At 36.7% G+C, this 19,830-nt stretch overlaps 2 protein-coding genes across 2 annotated transcripts; both read right to left on the reverse strand.

The window, feature by feature from the left end:
- Positions 1 to 418: 418 nt before the first annotated feature.
- LOC127136108 (uncharacterized) lies at positions 419 to 937 on the reverse strand. The gene has a single exon (XM_051062703.1). The coding sequence runs from the start codon at positions 935 to 937 to the stop codon at positions 419 to 421; it is 519 nt and encodes a 172-aa protein (XP_050918660.1).
- A 5,927-nt stretch (positions 938 to 6,864) lies between these two features.
- Positions 6,865 to 8,319, reverse strand: LOC127136109 (uncharacterized). Its single transcript, XM_051062704.1, has 3 exons — positions 7,661 to 8,319; positions 7,090 to 7,519; positions 6,865 to 6,996 (listed from the first exon to the last, which is right to left on the reverse strand). Exons 1-3 carry the CDS (start codon positions 8,317 to 8,319, stop codon positions 6,865 to 6,867), a joined length of 1,221 nt encoding a protein of 406 aa, XP_050918661.1.
- Positions 8,320 to 19,830: the final 11,511 nt, after the last annotated feature.

The following is a 19,830-nucleotide window of genomic DNA, read 5'->3' on the forward strand; positions in this document are numbered from 1 at the left end:
GATTCTACTTGGCACACCATAACGGCAAATAAGTTGATTCTTGATAAATCTAACTACCACCTGCTTGGTCACATTTGCGTATGAGGCCGCTTGAACCTACTTTGTGAAATAATCAATAGCCACCAGAATGAAACGATGTTCGTTGGAAGCTTTGGGATCAATCATACCAATCATGTCAATGCCCCACATAGAGAAAGGCCATGGAGAAGAGAGAACGTTGAGCAGAGTCGGAGGTACATGTATCTTGTCAGCATAAATCTGGCATTTGTGACACTTCTTCACATACTTGCAACAGTCAACTTCCATTGTCAGCCAATAGTAACCCGCTCTTAACATTTTTTTAGCCATTGCGTGTCCGTTGGAGTGAGTACCAAAGGAACCTTCATGAACTTCTTGCATCAACAGGCCTGCTTCGTGTTTATCCACGCATCTGACAGAACCATGTCAAGTTTCTCTTGTATAGCACTTCTTTATTTAGAAAGAATTTATTAGCTAGTCTTCTCAAGGTCTTCTTATCTTTGTTTGATGCCCTAGGTGGGTATTCTTGACTCTGGAGATAACACTTGATGTCATGGTACCACGACTTGTCATCAGGGACTTCTTCCATTGCAAATACATGAGCAGGTCTATCAAGACGCATAAGATCGATCTTAAGCACATCATTCCAATGATTCACAATGATCATGGAAGCCAAAGTTGCCAAGGCATCTGCCATCTGATTTTCCTCACGAGGGATGTGATGAAATTCAATATTGTTGAAGAAAGTAGATAACCTCCTTGCATAGTCTTTGTATGGGATTAGGCCGGGTTGACGAGTTTCCCATTCTCCTTTAATTTGATTGACAACTAGAGCTGAGTTTCCATAAACATCGAGATTTTTTATTCTAAGATCAATGGCTTCTTCTAGACCCATGATGCAGGCTTCATATTCCGCCATGTCGTTCGTGCACTTGAATGTTAATCTTGCAGTAAAAAGGATATGTGAGCCATGAGGAGTGATGATTACTTCGCCAATACCATTACCATAAGCACTAACTGCTCCATCAAATATTAAACCTCATTGAGAACCTGGCTCTGGCCCTTCATTTGGCAGTGGTTCATTGGAATCTTTGGCTTTTAAGTACATCACATATTCATCTGGAAATTCAAAATTTACAAACTCATAATCGTCGATTGGCCGATGAGCTAAATGATCGGCCAAGACACTTCCTTTGATAACTTTCAGGGTGTGATACTCAATGTCATATTCGGACAAGAGCATCTGCCAACGAGAAATTCTCCTGGTCAATGCAGGTTTTTCAAAGATATACTTAATCGGATCCATCTTGGATATCAACCAAGTTGTGTGATTCATCATATATTGACGGAGACCCTTGACAGCCCAAGCCAGAGCATAGCAAGTTTTCTCTAGCATGGAATATCGGGATTCTCAGTCAGTGAATTTCTTGCTCAAATAATAGATGGCATACTCTTTTCTTCCTGTTTCATCCTGTTGACCCAAGACACAACCCATAGATTCTTCTAGTACAGCCAGATACATAATCAATGGTCTTCCCTCAATTGGAGGGGACAAGATAGGAGGTTCTATCAAATACTCTTTGATACTGTCGAAGGCTTTTTGACAACCATCCGTCCAAACACAACCTTAATCCTTTCAGAGGAGCTTAAAAATGGGAGCACAAGTAGCAGTCATATGAGATATGAACCTTGAAATGTAGTTCAAACGTCCAAGGAATCCCCTCACCTGCTTTTCTATTTAAGGTGCTGACATTTCCTGAATGGCTTTAACCTTGTCGGGATCAACTTCAATACCCTTTTGACTGACGATGAAGCCTAAAAGCTTTCCTGAATGAACCCCAAAGGTGCATTTGTTTGGGTTCAAGCGGAGTTTGTATTTTCTCAAACGCTGAAACAGTTTCGAAAGATACTCAACATGATCTTCCTCAGTCTTTGATTTTGCTATCATATCATCTACATAGACTTCAATCTCTTTATGCATCATGTCATGAAAAAGAGTAGTCATAGCTCATTGATAGGTGGCACCAACATTCTTCAATCCGAAAGGCATTACTTTGTAGCAAAATGTGCCCCAAGGTGTAATAAAAGCTGTTTTTTTCCATATCTTCGGGTGCCATTTTGATTTGATTGTAACCGGAAAATCCATCCATGAAAGAGAAGACCTTGAACTTGGCGGTGCTATCGACCAACATGTCAATGTGTGGCAGAGGAAAGTCATCCTTAGGACTGGCTTTATTTAGATCTCTATAGTCAACGCACATGCGAACCTTTCTATCCTTGTTGGGAACTGGTACAATGTTGGGCAACCACTGTGGATATTCTGATGTCACAAGGAAACCTGCATCAATCTGCTTTTGCACTTCCTCTTTGATTTTGATCGCCATGTTTGGCCGAGTTCTTCTTAACTTTTGCTTAATCGGTGGACACTCTGGCCTCAATGGTAAACGATGCTCCACAATATCGGTGTCCAACCCTGGCATGTCTTGGTATGACCAAGCAAACACATCAGTATATTCTCGGAGAAGCTCCATCATCCTCTCTTTGACCTCTGGCACGAGTAGTGCTCCAACTTTGACTTCTTTTCTATCCTCTTCAGACCCCACGTTGATTACTTCCATTGGCTCTTTGAATGGCTGAATGGTCTTTTCTTCATTTTCGAGCAGTATAGAGATTTCATATGGAATGTTTTCCTCTTCTTCTTCCGCTTCATACACAGGGAATTCAAAGTTGCAAGAGGGCATAGGGTCATTGGTTTTAATGGATATGTCATGAATTTTCTGCACATGTGATTTTATGCTTGTTTTAGAAACAGATAAAAGTGTGAAGTCATGTGCAGCTATTTGGAAGTGTTTATTTTTTTTTTTTTAGATTACCAATTTCCAGAAAAAAACAACAAAACAATAAAAACAACAATATGGAAACAAAATAACATTTTCATTGATTTAATTCTTGAAACGCAAGCCCAAACATTGTCACTTTCGCCTTAGGTATAACGAAAGGATTTTTTTGAAAAGAAAACAGACAACAAAATATTACTTTGAAATGTGAACAACAACAGGAACATCAACAGAGGTCTAGTTTTGGCGAATTACTCCGTGAGCTATGAAGTCGGTCAGAACATCTTTAGGATTGTCTTCCACAATGGCATTGGCTTCAGCTGCTTCGTCTTCTGACCCCGGGATGTATTCAAGTTCTCTATGATAAGGAAAGTAGAAAGGCATGTATGCATCTTCCGCCTCAAGATCATATTCTGGATCATCGCAGTAGGGTTCCCATGTTGAATCATTATCCTCAGTGACGACACTAACTTCTGGAAAAGTGGGATTAATGAACCCTCCACTATGGAAAGTTTCTTTGAATGAACGAACAGATCTACTTCCTTCTTCAATCTTCTTGGAAGTAGGAGAAAAGCCTAAATCCTCTCGGTGTTTGTTTTTTGGGAGATCCAAAATTGTTCCCCAACCATTTGTTATACCATCATTGACTAGCCATTGTGCATCCTTGAATGAAGAGATGGATACTCCTCTCTTGACATCTTTGTCAATCAAAGAAAGGGCTTGGAATTGAGTTCCAACATCTTCTTCAGGTTCAAGATAAGAGAAATATGATAAGCGACTTACAACCAGTGTTTTCTCCCCACAGACTGTCACTAGCTTCCCGTTCTTCACAAATTTAAGCTTCTGATGCAGAATGGAAGTGACTTCCCCAGCTTCATGGATCCAAGGCCGACCCAATAAACAACTATACGCAGCTTCTATGTCCATCACCTAGAATATTATCTGGAAAGTATGAGGTCCGATGGTCATAGGAAGGTTAACTTCTCCAATGACTGTTTTTCTGGAACCATCAAAAGCTTTGACAATAATCCCACTACTCCTCATAGGAGCACCTTGAAAAGAAAGTCTGGAAAGTGTCGACTTCGACATGAAATTGAGAGACGAGCCTGTATCCACTAACACACTTGACAAAGAGTCATTCATACAGTTGATTGAGATATATAGTGCCATGTTATGATTTCTTCCTTCTTCGGGGAGCTCTTCATTACTGAAACTCAAGTTGTTGCAGGCCTTGATGTTAGCGACGATACCATCAAACTATCCGACCGTCACATCATGGTCTACATAGGCTTGTTCTAAGACTTTCTGCAAAGCTTCACGGTGAGCCTCAGAGTTCATCAACAAAGATAACACAGATATCTTGGAAGGTGTATGCAGTAATTGTTCCACCACATTGTATTCACTTTTCCTGATGAGCTTCAACACCTCATCATCATCACTTTTCGGATTCATGTTATCGGATTGGCCAACCGGTTCAAAAGGGACCTCAACATGAGCCTGCTTTCCTGCTGCGACATCCTCGGTCCTTTTTGCAAATATACGTCCATTCCTTGTGACTCTGCTTACATCAGCGAAGTTAACAATGGAGGGTAGAGGAACATCCTTTCCATTCTCAGTCATTGTAGCATTGTGCTTGTAAGGAACAACTTTATCAAATTGGTAGGGAACTGGGCCTGGTAAGTTAATGACCATAGGAGTCACAGAAGTCTTCCGACTGTCATAAGTAATTTGTATAGGCTCAAAGTCGTTGAACTAAGGAACTATGACATTCACTTCGTTGTCACTATTGACCATATTGACTCGATTATAATCTTTGTCTCAGTAGGCTTCAATGTAACCTTGGTCCATTTGATCCTGGAGATCCGTTACAACAGTTAGGCATCCTTGAGAGTTCCTAGAACAAACCCTACAAGAGGCGTAGTTATGTGGAGGCACAAAACCATTCTTTCTATATCTGGCGTGTTTCTTTACTAAGTTCTATCCCAATAATCGTACATCATAGATCCGGAAACTGTCCGGGCAACCATATACCATGTTAATTGAGGCTGAACCATGTTGCAGTAGAGGATTAACTTGAACATTGGGGTTTACATCCTTAAATGAAAGGATACCACTCTTGACAAGCCTCTGAACATCTGACTTTAGACCAAAACAGTTTTCAATGCTATGTCCTGGTGCCTCTTGATGGTAAGCACAAAATTGATCTGCCTTGTACCAATAGGGAAGGTCCTTTGGCACAGGTGGTGGAGACCTTGTCTGGACATGATTTTTAGCTAGCAGTGCAGGAAACAACTCTGCATAGGACATTGGGATAGGATCAAATTGTGGCTTTTTTTGAATACGATTTTGATTGTTGAATTGAGAGCGAGCCTGTTGTGGAGGCTGTTGATGCTGTTGATTTGGTGGTTGTTGCTGAACATGTTGTTGTTGCTGATGTTGTTGAGGATAATGTTGTTGATGTTGATGCGAAAACTGTGGCTGATAAATTGGCGCTACCATTGGTGGACTAATGATTGGTGAAACGGCTGCAACATGTTGATACTTTCTTCTTTGTCTGCCATATGAAACGACACTAACATCTGATTCTTTCTTTTTGGAGAAATTATTGGCGAATTTCTTAACATGACTAGAAGCGTCGGCTTCCTTAGTCAAACGTCCCTCTCGGACTGCTTCCTCAAGTCGCATGCCCATGTTTACCATCTCGATGAAATCATTGGGTGCACTGGCGATCATGCGGTCATAGTAGAATGAACTCAGAGTTTTCAAAAAGATTTTAATCATCTCTTTCTCTTCAAGTGGAGGGAAAATTTGTGCAGCAATTTCACGCCACCTTTGAGCATATTCCTTGAAACTCTCTTTGTCTTTCTGAGACATGGCCCAGAGTTGATCTCTATCTGGAGCCATATCTATATTATATTTGTATTGACGAACAAAAGCTTCACCAAGGTCGTTGAAAGTACGAATCTTTGCACCATCCAAGCCCATGTACCACTTAAGAGCGGCACCAGTTAAACTATCTTGAAAGTAGTAGATCAGAAGCTGATGGTTGTCAGTCTGAGTGAACATCTTCCTAGCATACATAACCAAATGACTTTGAGGACATGAATTTCCTTTATATTTCTCGAAGTATGCTACTTTGAATTTAGGAGGAATTTGAACATTAGGAACCAAGCAGAGTTCGGAAGCTGTCTTGCCAAAAAGATCCTTACCTCGAAGAGCGTTGATTTCCCTTTGCATTTCTAAGAACTGATCTTGAAATCCCTCTAACCTTTCATCTACTCCCACAACTTAACTTGGAGCAGCGTGAAAAATGTTTTCTTCATTATAAGGAGTTGTATGCACCACAGGAGGAGGTACAAACATCACATCAGTCACTACTAGAGCTTTAACGTTTTGAGGGCGGTATCCTGTTGGAATATAACCGTGAGGCATGCCCCAAGGGAAACCAGGTGGCATGTGATATTGTTGATCGTTGACGGCCGCCATTGAATGGGCGTTGAGACGTTCTTAGAGATTGTTGTTCGTTGCAATGGATCTTGAGAATTGTTCGATGACTGATTCTGAGCAGCCACCAAAGTGCCCATCATAGCAGTAAGCCTTTCCAAACTATCTTTCAAGGTGATTACTTCCTCCCTGAGCTCTTGGTTTTCTTGTTCAAGTTGACTCATCCTTCTCCGACGACTGGCTCGAGTATTGTACTGGTGATTCAATTTGACTATTGGAGGGAGAAGACACGTGTAAGTTTCTTAAAATGCAGGAACTTGTGCTTGAATGATGCATAATATGAGTTTTAATTTTTAAGAAACTCAATAATTTATTGCAAATATTATAGAGACAAAATTTGGTATAAGATGAACAAAAAGCTCTTTTAATTAAACAATTAAGGGATTACAAAGGATGAAATACAATTTCAACGATCCTAAACAATACAAGAGGAAAACAGCTAAGTCTATGAGTCCTAAGGAATCTCATATGTAGAAGGTCCTGCTGCTGGCTGATGCTTCCTTTTCTACCTCTTTAACTGAGCATTCTCGATCATAAGCTTGTCGACGATTCCCTTCCAAGCACCTGAGGTGGGAGGTATGTTGAAGTATTCATGAAAAGGCTGGACTTTAGAGAGAAGTAAACCTTCTTGTTCCTCCTGTTTCTTCACAGTTTGTTATTCCAAAATCTCAATCAAATCATCCTTCTCCTTTAGCTGCTGCTCCATCTTCATCTTCTTATCATTCAAGACATGGTACTTTCCTTCCCAAGTGTCTCTTTCCAATTTCAACCTATCCAAAATTTCTTGAAACTCTTCTCTATTCTCAATAGGAATGGTGGATGATAATGTTATAGCATAAGGAAATGAGGGCTTCTCAAGAGCATATGGCATCTTAAGTTCATTTGCTCTAGCACAAACCCATCGGGTGTAGGGCTCAAAAGCAACACAATTATTTATTCCTAATCGGTCTTTTCCTTTTCTGTGAATGTTGCGCCAAGCATGTATGATTCTATCCTTCAAACCGGAACTCTCTTCGTCGTTGAGGTAAAAGAAACCTGATAACAGAAGGTTGTCGGGTTTATCTGCCATAGGATATCCTAACTGGCGTCTGGCAAGGATGAGGTTATAGTTAATTCCCCCATGTACACCAATGAGAGGTACGTTAGGAAATTCACCACAACTGTCAATAATTACTCCAACATCATAGGAGGGGTCATACTAATGTATACTCCCTTGATCAATGGACATGAACCTCTAAGACCATCTGAGCTTCTGCGGATTCTCCCTGAAGAGCCTGAATCTGGGCAAGTGAGAAATAAACCACTTATATAGGAGAGGTGCACAACAAAGAATGGTTCCACCATCTTTCTTAGTCATGTGATGGATAGAATGGTAGGTATCTCCAAGTAATGTGGGTACCGGGTTACCAATTAAGAAGATTCGTATAGCATTAACATCCACGAAATCTTCAATGTTTGGGAAGATTACAATTCCATAAATGAGTAGAGCAAAAATGGATTCAAAGGCATCTTTACTATCTGCTTCTGCAAAGATAAAGGCTTTCTCCAACAGGAATCTAGAGGTTAGACCTAGAATCCCTCCTTTTTTAGTGAAGTTTTCCTTCACAACAGATGTTTCTAGGTGAAGTGCTTCTGCAATAGCTGCTGATGTAGGGGTCTTCTCTGAATCACTAAATGGTAATTTGTCAGAGACTGGCAAACCAAACCAATAAGAGTATTCTTCTAGAGTAGACATAAACTGGTAGTCTGGAAATGTGAAGCAATGGTAGAGTGGATCATAAAACTGTACCAGTGTGTCGAGAACTCCATCTTCAACCATGGTCTTCAAGATACCCATAAGTCTTCCATACTGAGCTCTGAAATCCTCTGGACTAACTATCATAGAACCAAGTTTCTTCAACTCTGTTAAGTCAGGACATTTGAAAGTGTATTTCTTGGTATTCCTCCTTCCCAGTTCCATTTTACCTATCGATATTTGCAAAAGAAAATTATTGAGTTTCTTGGTTTTTATGCAAAAAGGTTTTTTATGGATGCATGAATGAATGTTTCATAAATACAAGTTTAGGGTTTTGACATTAAGCATGGAGCCAAGGGTCTAACCATCCCACAATGTATGAACTAATAGGTTTATTTTGTACCTGTAGAATAAGGTTCTAAAGTGGTCCCCAGAGTCATAGATCCATCTTTTGGATATTATCGGTTTAACGACTTGCTCGCAGGCCAATGATATTCTCAAGAGAAACTCGTATCAGTGTAGCATCGCGTAACAATTAACTCAGATCTTACACCTGAATAATCTCCGCACTACATCTTAAAAAGGCTTAGAGGGGTTGAAATGGTTCTAAAGGTCCTCGGTTTCTTAGACTCCCAGATCGAAGATAATAATGCCACTACGATTTACTCGTAACAACAAATATTACCATCAAAGGGGTCTCCACTGAGCGGGGTTATATCATATGTTAATCATGCTTAGGATTACTCCAGACATGTAACTTTGATTATACTACCATCCTATCTTATTTGTATTCTCTAATCCGGGTTAGGATTTCGTCACCACTTATAGATCTCCATTATGAAACCGAAGAAAACATAGCAATAAATAATAATAAACACATATAAACAAGTTAGGTATCACCCACTTAATATTATGTCCCCAGTGAAGTCGCCATTTCTGTCGCGGTGAAGAATCGAAGACCAAGCTATTGATTAGACTTGACTCATGAATCAAAATATCACCACCGAACTTTAATTTATCCAAGGGAAGGGGAAAAGATTCAAAAATAACCCAATATGTATATGCAAAGCTAGAATATTAAACTTATGCTAAGAAAAAAGGGGGGAGATTCTAAAGGTACGGGGGTGTGTTATGAAAAGGGAAGGTATCAACACCCTAATCATCTGTAGTACTCTACAGGAACCTTTTAGATATATGTATTTGGTTTAAAATTGTTTGCTATTTGATTGGGGAGATGAGAAAAATAACATTTTTTATTGTTTGATGATTAGGAAAGACGTTGAGTCTTATGCCTATGTACCCGTGAAGGATCAAAACCTCGTAGTTCGGGTTCAAAAGTAAGAAGGGATTTGTTGAGGTTGGTTTTATGAGAAAGAGACAAATTGTCATCTTAAGGAGAAAACTCACATTTAAACCACCAGAAACATGTGGAAGATAGATCTTTGCATCAAATTGAAAGAAGGGCTCTCACTTGGATATAAAATCAACAAGTATGCCACATACTTCTTCCAAATGGAAAAGCATCAATATCAATCTCAACAATGTTATGGGGTATGAGATTTAAATCTCAACTAGGGATGACTCATGTCTAATCCTTTTATGAAAAGGTTTTAAACATGGAAAATCCAAAGGGGCAAAAGGGTTTGAATTAAGTTTGTGTTTTTTAGGTCTTATGAAAAGATCTTTGAATATGCTTAAGTGTTTTGAAGCATTTGATTAAGAAATAAAAGGGGAAACAACGACCTAAGTCAAAGTTTATTATGAAAGTGGTTATAAGAAGGAGAGAGAGATAGAATCCTAAGGTTTAAATTAAGGGGAACCTAAGATTTTATCTAGAAGTTTTTGGATTAAGGGGAAGCAAAGTTGTATAGAAAGCATATGAGCACACACATGCAAAATGACAAAAATGTCATGATTCATTTCCCTTGGATATAAACAATAACAAGGTTGAACGTGCATTAACATTAAGGCATAAAATATGTCTAAATACAATGTAAATCATAAGGTATAGATGACAATATTAAACATGGTTTTTTAGGCATTGAGATAAGCATAAACAAGACATGACGAAGTTTCACACAATATCACAAGACACAACATATTGATGGTGAAGACAAAATCATACTTGACATGGTAAAAGCATTCATTGGTACATGGTAAACACAACATGAATAAATTTAGGTCAAACATGCATCACATTATAAGTCTTCACAAAATAAACATTAGACTTGAATCAAAGTTCATGATAAGACCAAACTTAAGTGGAAACCTAATCACCTCCTAACCATTCATTCAACATGTTTTCAAGGTGAATCAATCGATACATTGTATGAAAATAATCAAGTTCAAACATGTTAAGGATAACAATCAACATTTAAAAGAGTTTGTTTTAATCATATAAACTTTCAACATCAAGAACAAATAATACATAAGCCGAAAGAATCAATTAGGAGCCTTAAAAAACACTTAAAACACATGTTTTCCATCCAATCAAAAATGGTGAAATAAATAATATTTTAGGGATTTTTTTTGGTGTCATCATAAAATAGACATTCTCATGAACACATGGCAAAAAGAATGGGTTAAAAATGTTAAGGGATCATGAAGTTATGGATATTTGAAGTTATGAAGAAAAAGGAACATTTAACAAGTGAAAACAAAAAATCATTACACTACCCAGATTCAAACCCACACCCAATAACTTAACAAACCAGTGTTTTACCACTGGGGCGCAATGCCAATTCATGTATTCAGTTACATCAATTAAAATATATATTAAAGTGACTTTTAAAATTTAAAAAATGGCTCCAAACCTCATCTTCCTCATTCATCCCGTAGTCCATAGTTTCCACCATTTTCACATATTGTCAAAGCTCTAACTCTCTCAATTCTTAACGAAATCAAAAGTTGTAAAGACCAAAACTGCTTAGAATTTCGCAAGGAATCTAATGGTACTCACCAATTTCATTTATATCTAGAAATCAAACAAAATGCATATGAACCCTAAAAATTGATTTTAAAATTAAATTCCAAACATCACTGATTAAGACCAATGATCATAGGGGTTTTGTTCCTGACATCTTGGCAAGTGTAATGGTAACAAGAATGATGCAAAATGGTGCCTTAAATCATAAATTTCAGAAATGAATACATACCTCAAAAATGAAAGTCGTCCTTTGGAGTATGGGTGTTCCAGATGTGATTTTATGATTTGAACAACTTCCTTACACCTCTATGAAGGTGTTTGAATGTCTGGCTTGAGCTGAGAGTGTTTGGTTCTTCCTTTCCAAATCAAGTTGCAAGTTATGAAAATGTGATTTGAAAGATGATGGTAGGGCTGTTACAGAAGTTGTTCAAGTGTTTGGACAACTTCTAATGGATGTTTAGAAGTTGTTTGAAGTGTTGGTTTGGAGAAAACACAAGCACAATGGAATTTGGAAGTTTGAGGTTTGGAGAATTTGCTACAATGGAGTTTTTGTGCCAATTCTGGTGTATTGAGTTATGAGGCTTGTCTCTCTATTTATAGGGGCTCCATATGGTTCATGTAACTTGCAGAAATCAATCTTGGTTCAATTGGAATGCTAGTTTGGTGACTTGGTTCCATTTTGCACAAAAAAATATAATGGATCATGATGAAAATGTGGAGTGAAAGAAGGAGCTTAGAGGTACTTTTATAATGTTGCTTCTGGTTTAGAGGTTAAGTGTGATCAGAAGAAACAAGTTAGAAGCTCAATGCAAGAGTGGTTGGAAAAGTTGGCCTTTATCAAAATGGATATGAAGCTTTTTACAAAACCTTCCAAATATGGTATCAAGACTTGGTTAATGACTCAATCCCTTGTGTAATGCATCAAATGTTTGTGTAATCTTCTGATTAAGGTGATATTTAGAAGCAAGATAGCCTGTAAAGCAAGATCCTTTAGCTTTGACTCAAGGTTACATGATGAATTTGTCATGAAAATGACCCAAAATTCAGATTTGGAGAGCCAACTTCAACTCTTCGAAACTCCTAGCTCAAATATGATAATTTCATTATCTTGGACTTTTTGGAAAGCTAAGACCATGCTCTACAACTTTCATGTTGATCACTTTGCTTGAATCAGTTGGGATATGGGTGAAAAACTGGCATAAAGTTGGTCATTTAACTAGGTCAACATGCTGAAAATTTCACTAAGTGTTTTACCACTTGACAAACAAATGAATCATCCACTTCATGGCCCCATATCTCCTTATTCGTGCATTTTTAAGGTTTTAACACCTAGGACAAAGTTGAAGTATGAAGCAAGTTCTTTAATATGATCGTTGAAGCAAAGAAAATGGTGGTTTGAATTATAAGTTATGGCCTTGGAAAGTTGGGTACTTGGACATGTATTTTTTCATAACTTACAAAAAATTTCATAACCAAATCTTGCCTTTTTTGCAAGTAACCTCAAATTTCTTGTTTACTCTTGATCAAATGACTTCAATGATCATATTTTCATAATCCTTGACTTGAAAAGTCTATAGTTGACCAAAAATCTTAAAAGTCAAACTTTGACTTTAAGCATTTGTTGACTTTTTCATTAGTTGTGTTCAAACTTTCATCTGCTTATGAACCTAACCTCTTGAGCCATATGAATTGTATGAGTGGGTTATGAGTACACATTTTAATACCTTGGATCATGCCTCAAGCCATAGAATCATGCTTTGGTCAAAGAGCCAACATTAAACTGACTTTGACCAAAACCCTAATTTTAAGTGTCAGATGAATTGTGGCTTGATGAACTTGAGATGGAATGATCTTGAAATCGATTCTTATTGATGGAAGTCACTTGATTACTTTGGAAGGACGAGGAGTTTGAAATGTTAAAACTCATGCCAAGTCTTGATTGATCAATCTTTGAAAGCTCTTGGTGCAAAACCCTAGCTTAAGACAAACAAAGTAGAAAATCTTTTTGTATTTTCAATAGGTTAGTAGTGCAAAGATGCTAGATGTCATTCAAATGATACAAATGATGGTGGCATATTAGGGTTGAAAATTAGGGTATGACACCGTGTTCATAGCTTCGGCCCAGAAGTGGTAAGGCAACTTCTTAGCATGAATCATAGCTCTAGCAGATTCTTGGAGAGTTCTATTTTTCCTTTCCACCACACCACTTTGCTAAGGGGTAATGGGAGAAGAGGACTCATGACCAATCCCTTCAGATGAACAGAATTCAGCAAATTTACTGTTCTCAAGTTCTTTCCCATGATCACTTCTGATTGTAATAACATGACTCTCTCTTTCTCTTTGAAGTCTTTGGCAAAGGTCTTTGAACACATCAAACACATCAGATTTTTCCCTTATAAAATTCACCCAAGTATATCTGGAGAAGTCGTCCACCACAACATAAGCATACCTTTTCCCACCAAGACTTTCCACCTGCATAGGTCCCATCAAGTCCATGTGGAGAAGTTCCAGCACTTTAGATGTGGTGTCATGTTTGATCTTCTGATGTGACATCTTTGTCTGCTTTCCAATCTGACATTCACCATATACTCTTCCTTCTTCAATCTTTAATTTTGGGATTCCTCTGACAGCTTCAACATATATGATCCTCTTCATTCCTTTAAGATGCAGATGACCCAGTTTTTGATGCCATAGTTTCACTTCTTCTTCTTTAGCTAGAGCATGTATTAATGAATAGTTAGTTTCTTAAGGAATCCACATATAGCAGTTGTCCTTAGATCGGACTCCTCTCATGATCACCTCATTTTTTTCATTAGTAATCAAGCATTCAGTTTTTGTGAAGTTCACATTTAGACCTTGATCACATAGTTGACTAATGCTGATCAGGTTTGCAGTCAATCCTTTAACAAGCAGCACATTATCAAGGTTAGGAACTCCAGGGTAGTTCAACTTTCCAATCCCCTTGATTTCACCCTTTGCTCCATCACCAAAAGTTACATAGCTGGTGACATGGGCTTGAAGGTCAACCAGCAGGTTTTTGCTTCCAGTCATGTGTCTGGAGCATCCACTATCAAAGTACCAATCTTTTTTGGCTGAGACTCTGAAGGAAATGTGAGCTATCAAGTTAGTAGCACCAGCCCTAGGAACCCACTGTTTTCTATTAGCAGGGATGTGTTGTTTGGGTCTAGGTTGATGAGTAGGACTAGGATAACCATACAGCCTAAAGCAGAATGGTTTTATGTGACCAAACTTCCCATAATAATGACATCTCCATCTTTGGTGTTTTCCTTTATGTTGTATTTCCTTGTGATATTGAGACACCTGATGTGACATCTTTGGTTTGCTACCAGTGGGACTACAGTCAGGAAAGGATTCATTGAACTCAAGGCTAGTCATGTCTCCTGCCATCTTTCCAGCCTAGAGGATTTTGTCTAAGGTGTCAGATCCACTGTTTAGCATTCTGACATACTTTGTCATCTCATCCAGTTTGGAATTCAGGAACACGACTTCAATCTTCAACTTAGAAATGGTTTCTAAGTGTTCTGTCCTCTCAGCCTCTAGAAGTTGCTAATTCATCAAAGGTTAATTCATCATCACTGGGGTCTTCATCAGGATCCCATCTCCCAGTCAATGCAGTCACAAGATTGGCAAATTCTCCTTCTGTTTCACTTTCAGAATTATCATCAGACCAAGTAGCAGCAAAACTCTGCTTCTGTTTCTTGAGATAGGTCCCACATTCAGCTCTAATGTGACCATACCCTTCACATTCATGGCATTGAATTCCTTTTCCCTGTTTGGATTTTTCTTCAGAATTTGTTCTTCTTCCAGTATCATTGGGCCTACTGATGTCAAATGAGTTATTCTTGACATTAGACTTTGACCTCACATCCATCCTCTTCAGGATTTTGTTGAATTGTCTTCCAAGTAACGCTAAATCATTTGCCATATCTTCATCAGTATCCTGACTACTTTCTTCTTTAGTGTTTGACATAAAGGCTATGCTTTTGACTTTCTTTTCAGATCCATCACTCATTCCCAACTCGAATGTTTGGAGGGATCCAATTAGCTCATCCACTCTCATCTCGTAGATATCTTGAGTTCTTCTATGACTGTCACTTTCATGGCAAATCTCTTGGGAAGTGATCTGAGAATTTTCCTCACAAGCTTTTCATCTGACATCTTCTTACCCAGGGCTCCTGAGGCATTAGCAATTTCAAGGATATTCATATGGAAGTCATGAATACTTTCATCTTCTTTCATCCTCAAATTCTCAAACTTAGTAGTAAGCAGCTGCAATCTAGACATCTTCACTCTAGAGGTACCTTCATGAGTGGTTTTGAGAATATTCCAAGCATCTTTAGCCACCTCACAATTGTTCACCAGTCTGAAGATGTTCTTATCAACCCCATTGAATATATCATTCAAGGCTTTAGAGTTTTCAAGAGCTAGTTCATCCTCCTCCTTGGTCCATTCTTCCTCAGGCTTCTTATCAGCTGTAACTTCTCCATCCTCCGTAGTGAAGGGATGTTCCCAGCCTGTTAGAACAGCCTTCCAAGCCTTATTATCCAACGATTTCAGGAAGGCTACCATCCGAGGTTTCCAGTAGTCATAGTTAGATCCATCCAGAATTGGTGGTTTGTGCACAGATCCTCCGTCTCTATCCATAATACCAGAAAGTAATGTCCCAAGATCTCACCTAGAACTAGAGCAGAATGCCTGCTCTGATACCAATTGAAATTTTGGTATCAGATATGAGATGTCGAAGGTAATGTCACGACACTAATATCTGAACAACAAGTGAAATATAAACAGGATAAAAACAGAGAAACAATTGAAACAGCGACACAAGCAATTGTTAACCCAGTTCAGTGCAAACACACCTACGTCTAGGGGCTACCAAGCTAGGAAGAAAATCCACTAAACAGAATTAGTTCAAAGACTCTCAGTAAACAACTTCAAGTTACAGTCTTTTCACCTAATCTCTACCCGTGTGATTTCTATCTTAGAAATCTTAGATATGAGAGCCTACTCACTCCCCCTCAATCAGAACAGTGATATTAGAACAAATACTACAAAGAAAGAAGACACACTTCAAGGACACATACTTGATCTTGCTTAAAAGCTTCAATCAAGTAAACAAATACACTCGTACTTCAAAGCTTAGAGTGGACAAATTATAACTCAAAACTCAGTCCAATTCACACATAAACCAGATGAATGAATGGATCACAATGCATGAACGCACAATAGGCTAACAACCCTAATACTCACTGACTTCAATGTTCGTATCTTCTCTGTACAATCACACAGGGTTTACATGGTCCTTAAATAGAAGCTTTCTGAATGGGCCTGGGCATCATGTAACCCTAATCCTATCTAACGCGTATTCCCTAGGAATTAGTAACAAATCATTCCTCTTTGGGAAGCATAATATTTTGGCTTTAATTACTCCTTTAATAACGCATGCAATCTCCACATAAGCACACAAATACTTGCATGACAAAATATTCAGACTGAATGTTCTATATGCACATGTCTTAACATCGGGTCTGACATCTTGAATACATCCTGCACAACCATATTAAACATCCTGCAGGAAGCTGATATCACATGTCAAGACAACACGCGTGACAACTTGGGATAACCCTAAGTTTTACCAAAATTGATGCCAACACATAGAACCAACACATTCTACACCTGATTTCTGAATAGAAACCTCTCTATTATTTTCTACTATTTTTCTTTTTAAAATTCTTTTTCACTAATGTTGTCATAGTGCCGAAAGACCGAAAATTCCTTATAAGAGTTGAGTTGTACTTGTGCTATGCTTAATATATTTTATTCAAGAGGGTGATTCTTTTATGACACATGTTTGTAAATGATTTTAAAGTTGAAAACTAAACTTGAAAAAATATTGGGTGAAAGTTCTTTAACTAAGCATGTGCAAAAATTATGTTTGTTGTTAGAAGGTTTATGGGTTGGTCATGTGTAAAAGCTTCAAATGTTATTGAAGGTTCTTTGAGCTAATTCTGTAAAAACTCAAGTTTTATTTTAGTGGAATGCTCAAGAGGAAACTCTTGTGGACAAGAGTAGGAAAAATGTTTAGGATGAACATGCATAAATCTTTAGTGCAATCTCTTTATCCCTCCTCTCTTTATTTTTAATTATTTATTTTCTTTCCATTATGTATCTTTCTTCTTATTCATTTTTTCCATCATTATAATGTTATGTCTCTATTTATTTATATATACTAATATAAATTTTTTCAAAAATAAAAGTTTTTATAAATTATTCTTGAACTTTGAATATCACAATTCACAATTCATCTCCCCATCCTCTTGTGTTTGGAGTCACTTTATCATCAAGTTATATTAAAGTCTAACTTCTATTATGAGACTAATCATCATAAGAGGTAGGAATAACTTCAATTAATTCACTAAACAAGGCCCAATCTTTTAATAGAGAAGGGTGTGCTTTATGGAAAGACAATATGAGAATCTTCATAGAAGGGATGTATTATGATATTTTGAATACAATTAAAATGGTCATTTGGTTCCCGAACATCAACTAAATGGTGTTATGGAAAACAAAAATAGAGAAATCTAGACAAAAGAGGATAAGAAAAAAGTGCAGCTAGCTCAATTTGAAAACAAAATCTATCATCATTGTTGCATTAGGAATTGATTATTTTGCATGTTTCTCATTCTGATACCACCCAACAAATGTGGGACACCCTTAAACTTATCAATGAAGGTACATCCAAAATAAAAAGAATGAAATAAACACATTGACCATTGAGTATGAACTATTAAGATTGAAACATGAGGGAAATATTCAAAACATAAAAAAATGTGTTATTCACATTTTGAATCATATGAGAACTATGGGCAAAAAAATTTAAAATGATGATTTGGTTAATAAAGTCCTTAGATACTTAAACCACAACTGATAACCTAAAGTCACTGAGATTTACGAATATAAAGACTTGTCTGCGATGGATTAAGCTACCTTGTTTGGAAAATTAAAGGTACATAAAATTGAACTGAAAGACTAAAGGAGAATAAAGAAGGAAACAAAAAGGAAAAAAGTCTTGCACTGAAATTTACAAAGGTCAAATACATGTAGTCAGAAAATGAAGGTTACGAAAGTGAATGTGATAAAGACATGAATCCCATATTTTAAAAATTCGAGGAATATGTCTGCTTTATCTTACTTCTGGAATGATAATATGTATTCCAATAATACAAAAGGATCCAAAAATATTTGGGTACCAAAAGTAAAAAAGACAAGTTTTGATGCACACATGCTTGATAACTTAATATCAAAATAATATTGATGGTGGTTGTTAAAATCATAGGCTAAAGAAGTAAATATTTTAGCTAATTTTACTACTACGAAAGGAGAAGTTTTACTTATAGTAATGACAAAGGTAAAGTTGTTGGGTCTGAGGCTATTGAGCCTTAATCCTAGCGTTGAAATGTTTTAATTATTAAATTTTTGACTTAATTTACTTCATATTAAGTAAGTTGTACAATAAGGGTAATAAAGTATCTTATAATTCTTTTATATGTATGCTCTTTAAAACTCCAAAATAAAATATATTTTCTTTCTATTGAAACTTTTTTAGAAAGACCATGACTATAGAAGAATTCATACTCGTTATGTTTGTTGAAATAACCTCATATATGTGGTAAATTTAGAAGTCTTTGCTCATGCAAATAGTCTAAGAAAAAGATTCCTAAAGTATACGAAGAAAATATCAAAAAGGAAAATCGATATCCTTTGAAGAATCATCAGAGGCCTCATATGAAGAAACATCTAGAAAATCACATGAAGAGGAATGCTTTACAACATCAAAGACTAAGTGTCAAATAAATAAATAAAACCTGACAAAGCATGTGTCCAAAGGTATAAAATGAGTTTCATTCTCCATTATTTACTCGACAGTTTTTAATAACGACGTAAATTTTGATCCCCTAGGTATAAAATAGAAGTTTAACATAGACCGCCATGGAGGCCGCCATAATATACATTGTTTAAAATAGTGGTTCTTTTTTCATAAACAATTATAGTTTTAACTTCTATTATTAAATATTTTGAATAAAAAATATGAAAATAATGGTAGTTTCAACCGCAACAGTTTTCTTATATAAAAAAAATATCAAGACAATTATTATTAAATAGCTAACTAGACCAAATTTATTATCAATCTTTATTATTGAGCAAAGTATGAAAATATATTGAAGATAAGTTGTATGCAAACATTAATAAATAGACTATTGTTTTGACGTACTACTTTATTACATGTATTTATCTAATTAATTGAATTCTCAAAAGGTGAGTTGTAATGTTGATCCTGAACTCCATTGTTGCATAAGATTGTGGATTGCAGTTTGTAAAGAATGTAACATCAAGAGGTGCATCATAGTCATAGGTTGTGGAAATAAAAGAACCACAAAAAGTTCTTTCAAAATTTTTCCCATGATGATACTTGAAATAATAAAACAAATGGGTTTGGTTAAATTTTAAATAAAAAAAAGTCCACTTTATACTAAAACGGTAAAATTTAATAATATTGATGTTAAAATAAAATAATTTATAAAGGAATATCCTTTTTTATAAACTTTTCTATTGAAAATGTCGAATCCTTAAGTTTTTTAAAATAAAATAAAATATATAATATATGATAGAGACATTAAATGCCAGGAGTACAAATTAACAAGGCTGAAAGAGGTACTTAACAACCGACAAAAACAACACAAAGCATAAACAAATAAAAACCAAGCCACCAATACAAAAGGAAAGAGCGA

Source organism: Lathyrus oleraceus, chromosome 4, assembly GCF_024323335.1.
Source record: "Lathyrus oleraceus cultivar Zhongwan6 chromosome 4, CAAS_Psat_ZW6_1.0, whole genome shotgun sequence".
Classification (NCBI taxonomy): Eukaryota; Viridiplantae; Streptophyta; class Magnoliopsida; order Fabales; family Fabaceae; genus Lathyrus; species Lathyrus oleraceus.

Coding starts and splice junctions, on each gene's coding strand:
- LOC127136108 (XM_051062703.1), bottom strand. CDS start 937: ATGGCGGAATATGAAGCCTGCATCATGGGTCTAGAAGAAGCCATTGAT.
- LOC127136109 (XM_051062704.1), bottom strand. CDS start 8,319: ATGGAACTGGGAAGGAGGAATACCAAGAAATACACTTTCAAATGTCCT. Junction 7,520..7,660: donor GCACCTCTCCTATATAAGTG/GTTTATTTCTCA, acceptor AATTATTGACAG/TTGTGGTGAATTTCCTAACG. Junction 6,997..7,089: donor CTTGGGAAGGAAAGTACCAT/GTCTTGAATGAT, acceptor GTGAAGAAACAG/GAGGAACAAGAAGGTTTACT.